Raw genomic sequence first — 12,829 nt, forward strand, 5'->3', positions numbered from 1 at the left:
AAACCAGCGTGTAATTGATGTTATCCCAAGAAAGCGCGATCTCCACCCCTCTCAGCTCCAAGCCCTTCAGGTAAAAGGAAAAAAAAAAATCTTTCAAGAATTTGTTGCCTTTTTGAGGGTTAAAACATCAGAAGACAAGCTTGTCTCGCCTTGGCCAATCAGCTCTCGGCCCTGGCAGCTATAATATAGAACTAAAGGCAGACTCCTCTCACAAGCGTCTTGCTTTGCTACCATTAAAATCAGACCCTTTTTTTGTCTCTCGATTGCTGTCTCCCGACCAAACTCCGATGTGTTCCGTTATCAGCGACCTAAAGCCTGCCATTCCAGCACCTGTCTTGCTAGGGATCGGTGGATAGTATACGATTCAGAAAGCAGACAAGGACATAGGAGGAGAGAGAGCTCTAGAGAGACAGCCAGGGATAGGCACAGAGAGCTTTGAAGTAATTGGATTCAATGGACGAAATGCTGCTGTTGACAAGAATTCTCTTGGTGGGCTTCATCTGCGCTCTTTTAGTCTCCTCTGGGCTGACTTGTGGACCAGGCAGGGGCATTGGAAAAAGGAGACACCCCAAAAAGCTGACCCCTTTAGCCTATAAGCAGTTTATTCCCAATGTGGCAGAGAAGACCCTAGGGGCCAGTGGAAGATATGAAGGGAAGATCACAAGAAACTCCGAGAGATTTAAAGAACTAACCCCAAATTACAACCCTGACATTATTTTTAAGGATGAAGAGAACACGGGAGCTGACAGACTGATGACTCAGGTAGAGCCACAGAGATACCTGTATTTGTGTTTGTTAACCTCTCTGAGCAATCCTAAAGGACGCATCTGTCTTAGTATTTTTGAAAGCCCCCCCCTTTCCCTCTCCCCCTCCTCCCCCCGCCCCTCCAAACTCGGCTAGTTTCCCCCATTGAATGTAAATACCATCTATCCAGACAAGTTAGCAGGGGCTGGAGCTGGAGCTATCGAGATAGTCGGTGGGGGAATCTGTGTGATACTTACAGTCATTACCGTGCCATGGCGTTCCCTGTAACTTGGTTAGAGATTGCTGTTTGCATTTGTCCCCAAGGATGCACTTTGATCAAACGAATTGCATACAGCTCAGAGGACCCCAAGTGTATAGTGACCGCCAGGCCACTCACTCATTATTACAAACGCAGTCCTCGGTTGCTACGCCTGCTGACTTGGGTTTTTTTCATATATATTTTATTTTATTTTAGTTCTTTTTTTTTTTTGCTTAATTTCATTTTAGCCTTCATTATTCTTTTTTTTTCCCTCGCGAGCATATTCTAAATTTAGTAGGCATGCAGTCGTGCACTCACAAAAGGCAGCTGAAGCCGGATCGACCATTCCTCTCCTGATTCCGTATTATATAGCTCGTATTGCAATACCATCATTTGCAATTGTGCCCATCAGAGCGTAAATATATTGATATTTCTTTAAGGATGCTCGCCACCAATGCTCTGGTACTTCAGTAGGGGAGGGACTTGCAACTTATCGGCATTGCATCACCTTCTGTTTTAAAAAATCTGATGGCACAAGGTTTACAACTGGGTAAATATTGGATCTCGGGTGGAATCAGATTGCGGAACCATTTTATGAAAAAAAAAAAAAAAGAAAGAAAGAGAGAGAGAGAGGGAGAGAACCTCTCCGAGAGTCACCTCATAATTATTATTCATGCTCAACAGAGAGCTCGGTGAAGTCAATTGCTCTGCCAATCCCGGAGTTTCTGAAACTACATGCAATCTAGACACTGGAAATGGGTTTCCTCCAAATATAGGTCAACAGCGCTTTTTTAATATTAATACATTTAAGCCCCACCTTCAGCGCTAGAACAGGAGTCGCCTGGAAGGACTAGGCGGGGAGTGGACGCGGGGAAGGGGGGGTGCGGGGGGGGGGGTGGAATTTCCCAAACTCTCCCCGTTCCTCGGCCTGATTTTCCGCACGTTTGCCGGGTCTCCCGGGGCGAGGGACCGGCGGCCGCCACCATCTCCTCCCGACCACCTTAAATCGCTCCGTACCTCCGAGCGCGGCGGCGCGCCTCTGCCCGCCCGCCGCTGCCCCGCGCAGGGGCGCGGAGCGGTGCGGCCGTCGGTCCCCCGCTGGAGGGGGGCGCGGGGCGGTCCGCGCCCCTCCGCGCACCCGCGGTCCCTCCGCCCTCGCTGCCTCCGGTGCGAGGCGTGCGGCGAGTCGAGCCGCATCTCTCGCATTTTCAGCTCCACTTACTCCCCTCGCGTATCGATCGCGGCGGCTCGGGTTTCACCCTTCCCTCCGCAGCCCGGCGGCGGCGGCGGCGGCGGCGGCTCCGCGGGAGACGGGGCTCCCGCCGGGGCACGGCGCATCCCTCCCTGCGCGGCTGCGCCGGTGCGTGTGCGCGGCGGAGCGGAGCGGGGCGGCGGGGGTAGGGGAAGGCGGGGGGCGGGGGAGCCGGGAGCCGGGAGCCGGGAGCCGGGAGCCGGGAGCCGGTCGGGAGAGGTGGTGGGCTGCGGGCCGGGGGGCGGCGTGCGGGCTGACCCCGGCCCCGCGGCTCTCCCGGGGCACGCCGCGCCGGCTACGCGGCTGGCCGCTCTCGCTGCATTAGCTGGCAGCGGCTGAACTCCTGACCTTCTGTCAACTTCCCTCAGACGAACGAAACGAAAACAAATACTTTTTTTTTTTTCCCCCCCTCCCTCAGTGCTTATTCCCTTGCCTTAGACACAAAGGGGGGAGGTGGGCTGAGGGCAGCGGGGACCGGAGGGCCGCAACGCCGGGTACCCGGCGGCAAAGAGGGGAGCGAGGTGGGGGACCGAGCCGGGCTCCGGCACCCCTCGGCGAGGCGGGGAGCGGGGAAGCGGAGCGGGGCTGCGGAGGGAGCGGAGGGGCTGCCCCTGCCCACCCTCCCCCGGGCACGGCCGGGTCCGCAGCGCCCCGAGGTGCCGTGCTGCCGCCGGGCTCCCTGCCTTGCTTTTCTCTCCTTCCCTCTCTCCCTCGGCCGGCAACCTCTCGTTGCCTGCTTCGCGAGCCCTTCAACCATGGAGAGATCTTCCCTGAACGGAATCGTTAAACTTGCCGAATAGTTGCCGAATGCATTAGCCGCTGGTTAATATTAACTCCAGAAGGGGGGGGGGGGAACGCAAACAGAGGTAGGTAAGTCAGGTTCTCAACTTTGCAGGTGACAACAGCAGTTTGCTGAAGGCTCTCCCCTTCCTCCCCTCCCTCCCCCCCACCCCAGCCATTGGCTGGATTCGGGGGAGAGATAAGGAGGCCAGGTCAGTATGATAAAGCTGGAATTTGTATGAAATAAAATAGCAATCTCGTGTAATGCAGGCACACAACCGGTGCGTGATGTGAGGAATTTAGAGATCAACTTGGCATTTAGGAAGCCCACCAGGTTGTTTACACTGACAGGTACCTGTTAAGTGTTTCCTTCAAGCAATTCATTTGTGAAGAGATTAGGAGCTGGCAGGAGAGGGCTTGTTGAACAACTTTGCCTCCACACAAAGCGTTAGTGGAGGCAGCCCTGCTGAGCTTCACGGTGGCTGAACAGAATTGGGCTTGATTTGTGGCACACGACCCAATGAATTAATAAATAGTCTGGGCTTCACGGCTTTTGACTCTGACAATCCAGCTCAGGCAGTATAAAAGGGAAGAAAGTCCTTTAGGAGGTTGTTTCTTCTTTATTTCGCCTGAAGCCGGGAGCCGGTGCTGGCAGGGCCGGAGCGGCAAGAGCCCCTCGGCGCTGCCCGCACCGCTGCCCGCACCGCTGCCCGCACCGCTGCCCGCACCGCTGCCCGCACCGCTGCCCGCTGCCTCCCGTGCGCAGCGGCGGGGCACGACATGGCCGTGTCGCGCAGGGCTGTCGCCTTATCAGGAGCTGAGACTTTTGATCCTTCGCCCCCTTCCCCCTGTAAGTCAGTGGAGGAGCGTATCAATCCTCTCAGGTGTGCGAGGGAGAGAGAAGGGAAAGAAAAATAATAAATAAATCAAACTCAACTTCCTTGTGCTGCTGCGCTTTGCTGCCGGGCACCGTACCGAAACCCAAACACCCAGCTCTTTCCATAAAACGGTAGGCCAGAGAGTCCAAAGTGAGCTCGCGATTGCGTTTTATATCTCTTGGGGACCTGTGTATTGCTGGAATTGCTTTTTATGGCTATGACACACGGGAACTTTCTTGTTGAGCAACCTTGTCACGTCCCTAAAAGTAGCGTCCTCGGGATAATGGAGGGGCTTTGCCTTTCTGGGAGCTGCGAAGGGGGCCTTTGCGATCTGTTACGGGTGTGCTGGGAGCACACCGGGGAGAATGGTCCTGCAGAAGGCCAAGCATCCCAGTCAGGCCAGCAAAAGTGAGGGAAGAGCAGCTTTACTGCATCCTGTCCTGGCTTTAACCCACGTCGATATTTGCATCATGCGAGGCACATCGCGTATATCCACGAGTTATTTTCCTCTCAAAAAGGGGGGAAAAAAGTTGGCAACGCTTGTGTTCCTAACTCTCTACCTTTAGCCAAGCGCTTTTCAATGCTTTCGGTGCTGATTTCCTATTTCTGGGAGGCTGCAAGTCCTTTTCCCCTACCGCCGGCGTGTCTATTACCCCCCTTGGCTAAAATAGGACACCCCCCCCCAAACTTTCAGGGTTTCATTTAGAGCTCCCCCCCCTCCACCGTTGCAGCTGCCCTTCTCCTCCCTCCCCCCATCCCACCCCCCTCCTTTGCTCGGTCCCCGCAGGCCCCCGGTGCTGCAGGGCCCGGTTCAGCCACGGGGAAGGCCGGTGGCTCCGGAGGGGCGATGGAAAACCCTGTAGTGGCTTCTCCACGGAGCTGGAAAACGTTTTACTTCACACAAAGGGTCTTCTAGCTTGCATAGCATCCCTGCTTCGCTTAACTTCCCTCCTTGGCCCTCCCTTGCTTTTCATCTTCCCACTAAGAGCTATATTATTGTATGGATTTGCTCGGCTTTGTAGGCGAGCGCCGATGTATGTTTGAAGCGGAGTGAATGCTCCCAGCCCATGCTGCTTTGAGGGCTCTAATGAGTGATGGGCGAAGGGAGAGAAAAAAAACCCCACCCCTCCCTCCAGCACATAAAGGCTGTTAACATGTATTGAGACCCCTTTCAACACAGAATTAAGCTGAAAAGACCCGGAGAGACATTCCGGGGGGGAATCCGTGACTCCGAGATAGATGGCGAGTGTTTGTTCTCGGCAGAAACTTTGCTCTCGGGAAGGGGACAGGGCACTTAGCGGCAGGAATTTGCTCCGTGCAGGTGGCTTTGAACCGACACACTCCCCCCCCCCCCCCAGCGCCGGTGATGGGGCGGGGGGGTCCCCCGCTCCCTGCGGCAGGTGCCGGGGGAGGGGGCGGCTCCGTCCCGGTGGGTCTTCGTGGTGTTTCACCCCTCTCTTCCTCCCGCGTCCCCAAGTTTCACCCCCCTCCTCCTCCTCCTCACCTGCCTCCCCCTTCCTCCCTGGCAGCGGGGGAGAAGATGCTCAGCCCTGCGGCGCGTTTTGGGGCGGGGGGGCGGGGGGGGGCTGCCGCCGGTTTGGCTGGGGAGGGAGGGCAGGATGAGGCCCTGGGGGGTGATAGACGGCGAGGGGTGGGGGTCTGCTCTTGGCTGCAGCAGTGCCCCCCCGCAATTCGCCCTTCCCCGTGTTCCCGTATCCCCGCAGCGCTGCAAGGACAAGCTGAACGCCTTGGCGATCTCGGTGATGAACCAGTGGCCCGGGGTGAAACTGCGGGTGACCGAGGGCTGGGACGAGGACGGCCACCACTCCGAGGAGTCCCTGCACTACGAGGGCCGCGCCGTGGACATCACCACCTCGGACCGGGACCGCAGCAAGTACGGCATGCTGGCCCGCCTGGCCGTCGAGGCCGGCTTCGACTGGGTCTACTACGAGTCCAAGGCGCACATCCACTGCTCCGTCAAAGCAGGTAAGGCGGGCAACCTGCCCAGGGATACGTCGCGGTGCGGGGGGACATCCCCGGGCCACGGCTCAGCCCCCCCAGAGCTTTCTCCGCGCTGCCCGGTGCTGCCCGTGCTGCCCCCTCCCCGTCCCCGCAGGGTGCCCGTCAGCCCGGACCGCTCCGTCGGGGCTCCGCCGGGGATGCGGAGCGGAGCCCCCGAGGGCGAAGCCTAGCCCCCCCCCCTCCCCGCCTCTTAGTGATCCCGCCGGCGCAGGGGTGGGGAAAAGGAAGGAGAGAGGGAGAAAAAAGGGGAAAAAAAAAAAAAAAAAAGCCCAGCCAGCTGCAGCACTTTTTGACAGCATTTTATTTGGGTGGTTTGCTTGCCCAGCCTTCCCACGAGCGCTGCGCCGCAGCCACACACCCTTCTCCTCCCCCCGTGGGATTTGCTGCTTTCCCCATCCAAAGAGCATGTTCAACACAAACACTAGTGGCCGTCTCCAGCCGCCCCGCTGGCTGCACGCCTTACTCGCGATCGCTAATCTCCGAGTGGGAGCCGGCCAGGAAAATAAATAAGAAACGTGGTCCCCAGCCTTCTTCAGCGGTAGCCGCTAGGAAATTCCCAGATAGGGATATACACACACATATAATTTTTTTCCCTCCCCTCCCCTGTGCTTACAACGCCACACGCTGTCTCAACCCGGGAACAGCTCGCAAGAAATCCCGACACACCGAGTTCATTTTCTCGACACTTGACACTTTTTTGGGGGGGAGCAAAACGGTTGGCAAGTGCCAGCTCCCCCCCCCCCCCCGCCGCCTCCCTCCACCTGGCTGCACGGCAGCTAAAGCGCTTTCTAATAGCATCCTCCAGCCAAGCAGCCCACTGAAAGTGTCAAGAAACACTTGGTTGCAAAAGAAAATAATGGGCTTTCTTTAAATATAGCCGTTTGCTTCAAAACCATCAGCCCCACGGCAGGGAAACCGGCCTGGCCTCACCATGCCTGTCTGCAAAAGGGGTTCATCCCCCCTGCTCCAGCCCAAAGGGGCTGAGCCGAGGTAGCACCTCTCCTGGCCTGCTCAGGCTTTGTCCTGAGAGCCTGCTACAGCTTTTGTTCAGCTCCCTGGTCCTTTCTAGCCAAAAGGAGGCCCTGCAAAGCTGTCAGCCTTGCGGTGATACGAAACATCCCTTTCAATAGCGAAGATGGGCTTTATAGCGCAAGGTGTCTGATTGTGGTGCGCGATGACCTTAGCCCAAGCGCACCCCCTAATCCACCCCCACGGGTATTTCATAGGAGAGGAGTAACCCCAAGCTGCTCATTGAGATTCGGCGCACACGGACTTGGGGGCAATATTTAGAGGGTGTCAGGCAGGGTCGTGTGACTGTACCACGCGGGCTGCAAGGGAGCAGGCTTGAAGTCTACCCGCTCAGCCTGATTTCAAACTGTCCAAACCTCGTTTCATGACAGAGCATCTTATGAGAAGATTAAACCCCATAATGCCAGGCAGGAAGATTCTTTATCTAGATCTCTGTTTGCAAAAAGTATGATCCCGGAGACTGGAATGCAAAGAAGAGTTCCCCCAAGGCCTGAATTATTGTCACCAGGACAGCGGAGGGAGAGGCAGGGGTGGTAAAAGGGACATTGATAATGCGCTACAGCAAGTATTTAGAGCAAGCTTCTACATTTAAAATTCAAATACAGATCTTGAGTGCCTTGGAAAAGTGACTCTGCTGTGCAAATAGTGCTTGGAAGGTCCTGGGTTTTTTGGAGAGTATGTGTGTGAATTGGCACATAGGGTTTCTGCACCTGAACAAATAGGGAGGGGAGAAAAGGGGGGGAAGAAGCTGGGAAAAAAATGGAAGTGTCCTCTCTTCCAAGAGTGTCTGCATTTATTACATGAATCAGAATGACAATGCTGATCCTTTATTGGATTTTAATTAGAGAACCCAAACAAGCACTGCTCAAAGAAGCAGATTTTCACACCTCTGCCAATTCACTGGCATGTTTGTAGAGCTGCTACACTACTAGATCTATTCATCAAGTCCCTGAATATGCAAACAAAGCTCTAGCCAGACCTTTACCGCCGGCTTGTAGGAAGGTGTAGGTTGCTAGCGGAGGGCTCCACATAAAGCACATAGCTTGTTTGTTGCCATGTCCTCCCTGAAGAGGCCTCGGAGATCTCCCTGCTTCATTTCTGAAGGAGAAGTGATAAAGTCGTTAGCAAATCAATAACGGTCTAATTTTCACCCTTCCTGTCCTTCCTGAGAAAGTCATTAGGAGACACTCCAAGGATTTATTTAAATCATAAGAGCTTCAGTAGCCGCCACAGCGGCAAAATATAAAATCTGACCGCCTTTAGGAGATAAATCACCAGGACTCTAAACTGGCATAGGAAGTAACTGGGAGAAACCAAGGGAGGGATGAGGAATCTCAACAGCTGTAGCAAAGCCACTTGCTACTGTGACATACCGTGGGCTACTACCCCAGTATATAGAAAATGAGAGCTTTTAGGAACACTGCAGAGTTCCTCAGTTAACAGAGACTAGCCTGGCACAGGGCAGAGGTCCTCTCCCACCGCCCCGCACGTGGCTGAGCTTCCAGAAGGGGGTTTGCGAGAGAGACTTAAAGGCTCATCGCTATTTCTGCTCTCTTAAACCTGCGATTGTTCCTCTCGGTTGCTCTGGAAAGCAGCAGCAGCAGCAGCTGGTGGCAGCATTTAGTATCTATATTCTGAGTAACTCCAAGAACTGGAGGAGGTGAAAGGGGGATGTGCTTGGGTCTGGTGCAGGTGTGGGGCTGCCCGGGGACCACACGCCTTGGGACAGGGAACAGCATCCTACTTCCAGTAGGGTGGGAGAGGTGAGGGAGATGCTTTTTTTTCAGAAAGCAGAGTGAACCGGAGCGCTGGGGATGCCAGGCAGAGGTGTTACGGGGGGTGGCATGTGCCCCAGCAGCCGCCGCGCCAAACAGGAGGGCAGCGAGGGCGGGCGGCAGTATGGGGTCATGCGCAGGGTGATGGAGGGGGGCTCAGGAAATTCGGGCTGTTGCTTTCCAGTGGGGCGATGGCCAAATTCATGTGCTCCTCGGGGCAAAGCCTCCTCCTGCTCTCTGCTGTTTGCTGCCCTAGGTGGGCTCCTTGAGTAAGAGCCGAGTGGGGACCCCGAGCACTATGAGCACAGACGCTCGCCTAGAAGGGAACCTTATGCCAGTAAAACCGCTCATCTTTGAAAGCCTGCGAGTTATCTGGCATCAGGTGTTGGTGCAGGGCAAACAGTAGCCAAGTGGGGAGCTCTTCCAGAAAAGATTTTTTATGAAACAGCTTTCTCAGCGGAAATATTTTGGCCAATTTCCTTAATGAGACAAACGACCCTTGTAACTCCTAACCCAGCGGGAGATGCGCTGGCTCAAATCTGGCAGGAAGGGGACTCTCACTTGACCCACTGAGTGCAAACGGAGCATGTTCGTAGATGAGGATGGAGGAATTTCGGAGGGGAGCGAGGCTGCATCCTGCACCCGTGCCTCTCGGGCGGGTCAGGGTGGCTGGGGAAGCGGCGCGTCCCCTCGTGCCCCCATGCCCTGGCCCGGCGGGTGCCCCCTCTAACCCCGCTGTGCCTCTCTCCTTGCACAGAAAACTCGGTGGCAGCCAAATCGGGGGGCTGCTTCCCTGGCTCGGCCACGGTGCACCTGGAGCAAGGCGGCACCAAGCTGGTGAAGGACCTGAGCCCTGGGGACCGGGTGCTGGTGGCCGACGCGGAGGGCCGGCTGCTCTACAGCGACTTCCTCGCCTTCCTTGACCGGGAGGATGGCTCCCACAAGCTCTTCTACGTCATCGAGACGCGGCAGCCCCGGGCCCGGCTGTTGCTGACGGCCGCCCACCTCCTCTTCGTGGCCCCCCAACACAACCAGTCGCAGGCGGGGACCCCCAGCAGCCGGGCGCTCTTCGCCAGCCGCGTACGGCCGGGCCAACGGGTCTACGTGTTGGGCGAGGGCGGGCGGCAGCTCTTGCCGGCGGCCGTGCACAGCGTCTCGCTGCGGGAGGAGGCTTCGGGGGCATACGCCCCGCTCACCGCCCAGGGCACCATCCTCATCAACCGGGTGCTGGCCTCCTGCTATGCCGTCATCGAGGAGCACAGCTGGGCGCACTGGGCGTTCGCTCCCTTCCGCCTGCTCCAGGGGATGCTGGCCGCCTTCTGCCCCTCCGGCGGGGGGGCCCCGACGGGTGCCCCCGCCACCCCCGGCATCCACTGGTACTCTCGCCTCCTCTACCGCATCGGCAGCTGGGTGCTGGATAGTGACTCTCTGCACCCGCTGGGCATGGTGGTGCCGTCCAGCTGAGAGCATCCCGCGCCACCCCGGCCGCCCGTCAGCCTCCGAGGGAGAGACAGAGACACAGACACACACACACAGAGAGAGAGAGAGAGAGAGAGAGAGAGAGAGGAAGGAGGAAAAAAGGAAAAAAAAAAAGAAAATAAAAACCTAAAAGAAAAAAAAGAGGAAAAAAATTACATATTTTTAAAAGAGAGCACGGATTAAGACTTAAAAATAATAATAATAAAATAATAATAATTAAGTAGGACAGTCCAAAGTAGACTTTAAGGGAAACAAAGACCCCGGGAAGTTCTGTTCTGTTTAGTTTATAAATATATATATATTTTTATTTGTTCCTTCGTTTTGTTGTTTTTTTTGTTGTGTTTTTTTTTTTTTCCTCCTCTCCTGGATATTTATTTCTTTGGTATTTTGAATAGATGTTTTAAATGATATGAACCGGACCTTCAAGAGCCTTAAATAGTTTCTTTGATAATTTATTATCATGTGAACTGTACTCACAGGGGAAAAAATTATTTTGTGAGGCCAAGCAAAACTGCGCAGAGTCTATTTTTCTACATGTCACGTGTGTCCTGACTTTCAGAAAGCAAAATTCTGTACTTTCCCATCTCTCCATTACATTGCTCCTTCATTTCAGCAAGTCTAAAAAACAAGCAAACAAACACACACAAAAAAAGACAAACTTCATGGGGGTCCGTAAATTATATTTTTATACACAGAATTGTAAATTAGATTTTTTTGAGAGATCAATACTTAACTGAATCACATTTCGTTTTTTGAAATAGTGTAAAATATGAGAATATATTATTTTAATTTAAATAGTTTCAAATGTAACGTCATTTCCTGTATTGTTTTCCATGTTTTGCTTTGTAAAAACACCATTTGGCCACATTCATGGAAGTCAAGACTGTTACACAAACTTTTTATTTGCAAAAACCGTAAGAAACTTTGTTATTTTTAACTTCAAAAAAAATTTATTAGAAAATAATATTTTTTAAAAAGCGCACATGGCGGCAATTCTGTGACGATGGAGACGGTAGTTTGTACAGAAGGGAGAAAAGGATGTTTTGCATTAATAAATTGAGAAATAACTGCTGTAAATTTACTAAAATGTATTTTTGAATATTTTGTAATAGTTTTAATAGTTTTATAGAAATAAAATGTGCCATGCACAGTCTGGTTAGTATATAATAACTAAGAGTTCCTGGTGCATCCCATTTTTTTTTTCCTTTTTGCTTATTGGTTTAGGAAACATGATGCCTAAAGGAGTGCCCGTTATTTTATTTAGATGTGTTGCTTATAACTTTTAATTTTGGTACTTTAATTAAGGAAAGGAATCCATCACATCTGCACGTAACCTGGAATCTCTTGTACTAACAGTAGAACCTCACTTATTTGCACGAGCGACCGGGAGACGCGGTTTCCCTTCGCGGGAGCCCCGGCTCCCCGTCCGCACTCAGGCCATGCTCCCCTCTTCCAGCTCCAGCTCCCTGTCCACCTCCCGGTCTGGTCTGGAGACCACAGATTTCCAAGGGCCTTAAATCAAGTTTGCCCTTTGAAGCGTGTTAATTTGAAGGCAGGCAGCTGCCTTCACCTTATGGTGGCACCGGCATTTTAATCGGCTTTAATTTGGGTGCCCAGAAGATAGAAACCTGGGGAAGAGACGCTGACTTTGGGGAATTAACTGGGATTCTTGAGGCTGATGCTGGAAGAAGGAGATGGCCACCAGATTTCACTGGCCACCTTGCCGGAGTAACAATACGGGGCTTGGGGCCACCAAGAAAAGAACAAAACACTTTTGCAAAACAAAAAAAAGGGATAAAAATTCGTTCATTTATTCTGAGAGACGTTCCCTAGCTGTAACGCATCAGAATCTGCCCTGAGCCATCAATGGGTGAACGTACTGTAGACGTGTTTTAGGAGCCCAGTGGTGGGGCCAGTGCTGCATCCCCTGCCTGGTCCCAGCCCCAAGTCCCGCCGAGGGGCTCGTCCTCGATGGGTGCTGATGAGTGAGGTTCTGCTGCGCTGCGTGGTCCTCCCCAGAGGGTTTCCAGGATCCCTTTAAAAATTTTGCAAAACATTGTGTGTGCGCGTCTGCGACAGGACCGTGCCGGAAGGGAGCTTTCCTTGAATGTCTTCTCACCTTTTCTTCAGTTTCCATTACTCGCCGGTCTAGGACGTTCATCCATTGGGCAGCCTTTCGCTCCAGAGATGCAGCCACGTCCTCCACCGGGATGGACGGCAGCTCCAGGTGGCCTCCTGGGATGTCTCTGCCTGGGGCCACCTCCAGAGAGCGTAGACCATGCTCTTCCACGCTGAAAGCCTGGGAGCTTCCAGAGCGGTGTCAGGAGCTGGTGGCCGAGCCCTGGGCACGAGCACCCCCGTGTCAAGCCCTAACAGATGGATGTGGGCTCTCCTTCCCGGCAGCTTCTAGTCCAGGGCCACTTCCACCCTCTGAAGCTCGGACATGGCCGGGGTGGTGAGACTTTGGTGCGACCGCCGGTGTGCTGCAGCGTCCGTGTGGACCGCCGGGATAGGAACCAAGCCACCCTAATGCCCACACGGTGTGGGGCATCGCGGGGGGACTGTGGACTGCCCGGTGGGTGCCGGGGACCTGCTGCCCGCCCCGGCTCGG

At 54.2% G+C, this 12,829-nt stretch overlaps 1 protein-coding gene across 1 annotated transcript; it reads left to right on the top strand.

Moving 5' to 3' along the window:
* Nucleotides 1-216: 216 nt before the first annotated feature.
* On the top strand, nt 217-11,368 carry SHH (sonic hedgehog signaling molecule). The gene is made up of 3 exons (XM_052806808.1): nt 217-762; nt 5,638-5,899; nt 9,497-11,368. The coding sequence occupies exons 1-3, from the start codon at nt 454-456 to the stop codon at nt 10,201-10,203; spliced, it is 1,278 nt and encodes a 425-aa protein (XP_052662768.1). The 5' UTR covers nt 217-453; the 3' UTR covers nt 10,204-11,368.
* Nucleotides 11,369-12,829: the final 1,461 nt, after the last annotated feature.

The sequence above is a fragment of the Harpia harpyja genome, chromosome 1, assembly GCF_026419915.1.
Source record: "Harpia harpyja isolate bHarHar1 chromosome 1, bHarHar1 primary haplotype, whole genome shotgun sequence".
In the NCBI taxonomy this organism is placed as follows: domain Eukaryota; kingdom Metazoa; phylum Chordata; class Aves; order Accipitriformes; family Accipitridae; genus Harpia; species Harpia harpyja.

What these genes read in the sequence shown, in the direction of transcription:
- SHH (XM_052806808.1), top strand. Translation starts at nt 454, where the DNA reads ATGGACGAAATGCTGCTGTTGACAAGAATTCTCTTGGTGGGCTTCATC. An exon ending in CTGACAGACTGATGACTCAG is followed by an intron (nt 763 to 5,637) that starts GTAGAGCCACAG and finishes GTATCCCCGCAG; the next exon opens with CGCTGCAAGGACAAGCTGAA. An exon ending in CCACTGCTCCGTCAAAGCAG is followed by an intron (nt 5,900 to 9,496) that starts GTAAGGCGGGCA and finishes CTCCTTGCACAG; the next exon opens with AAAACTCGGTGGCAGCCAAA.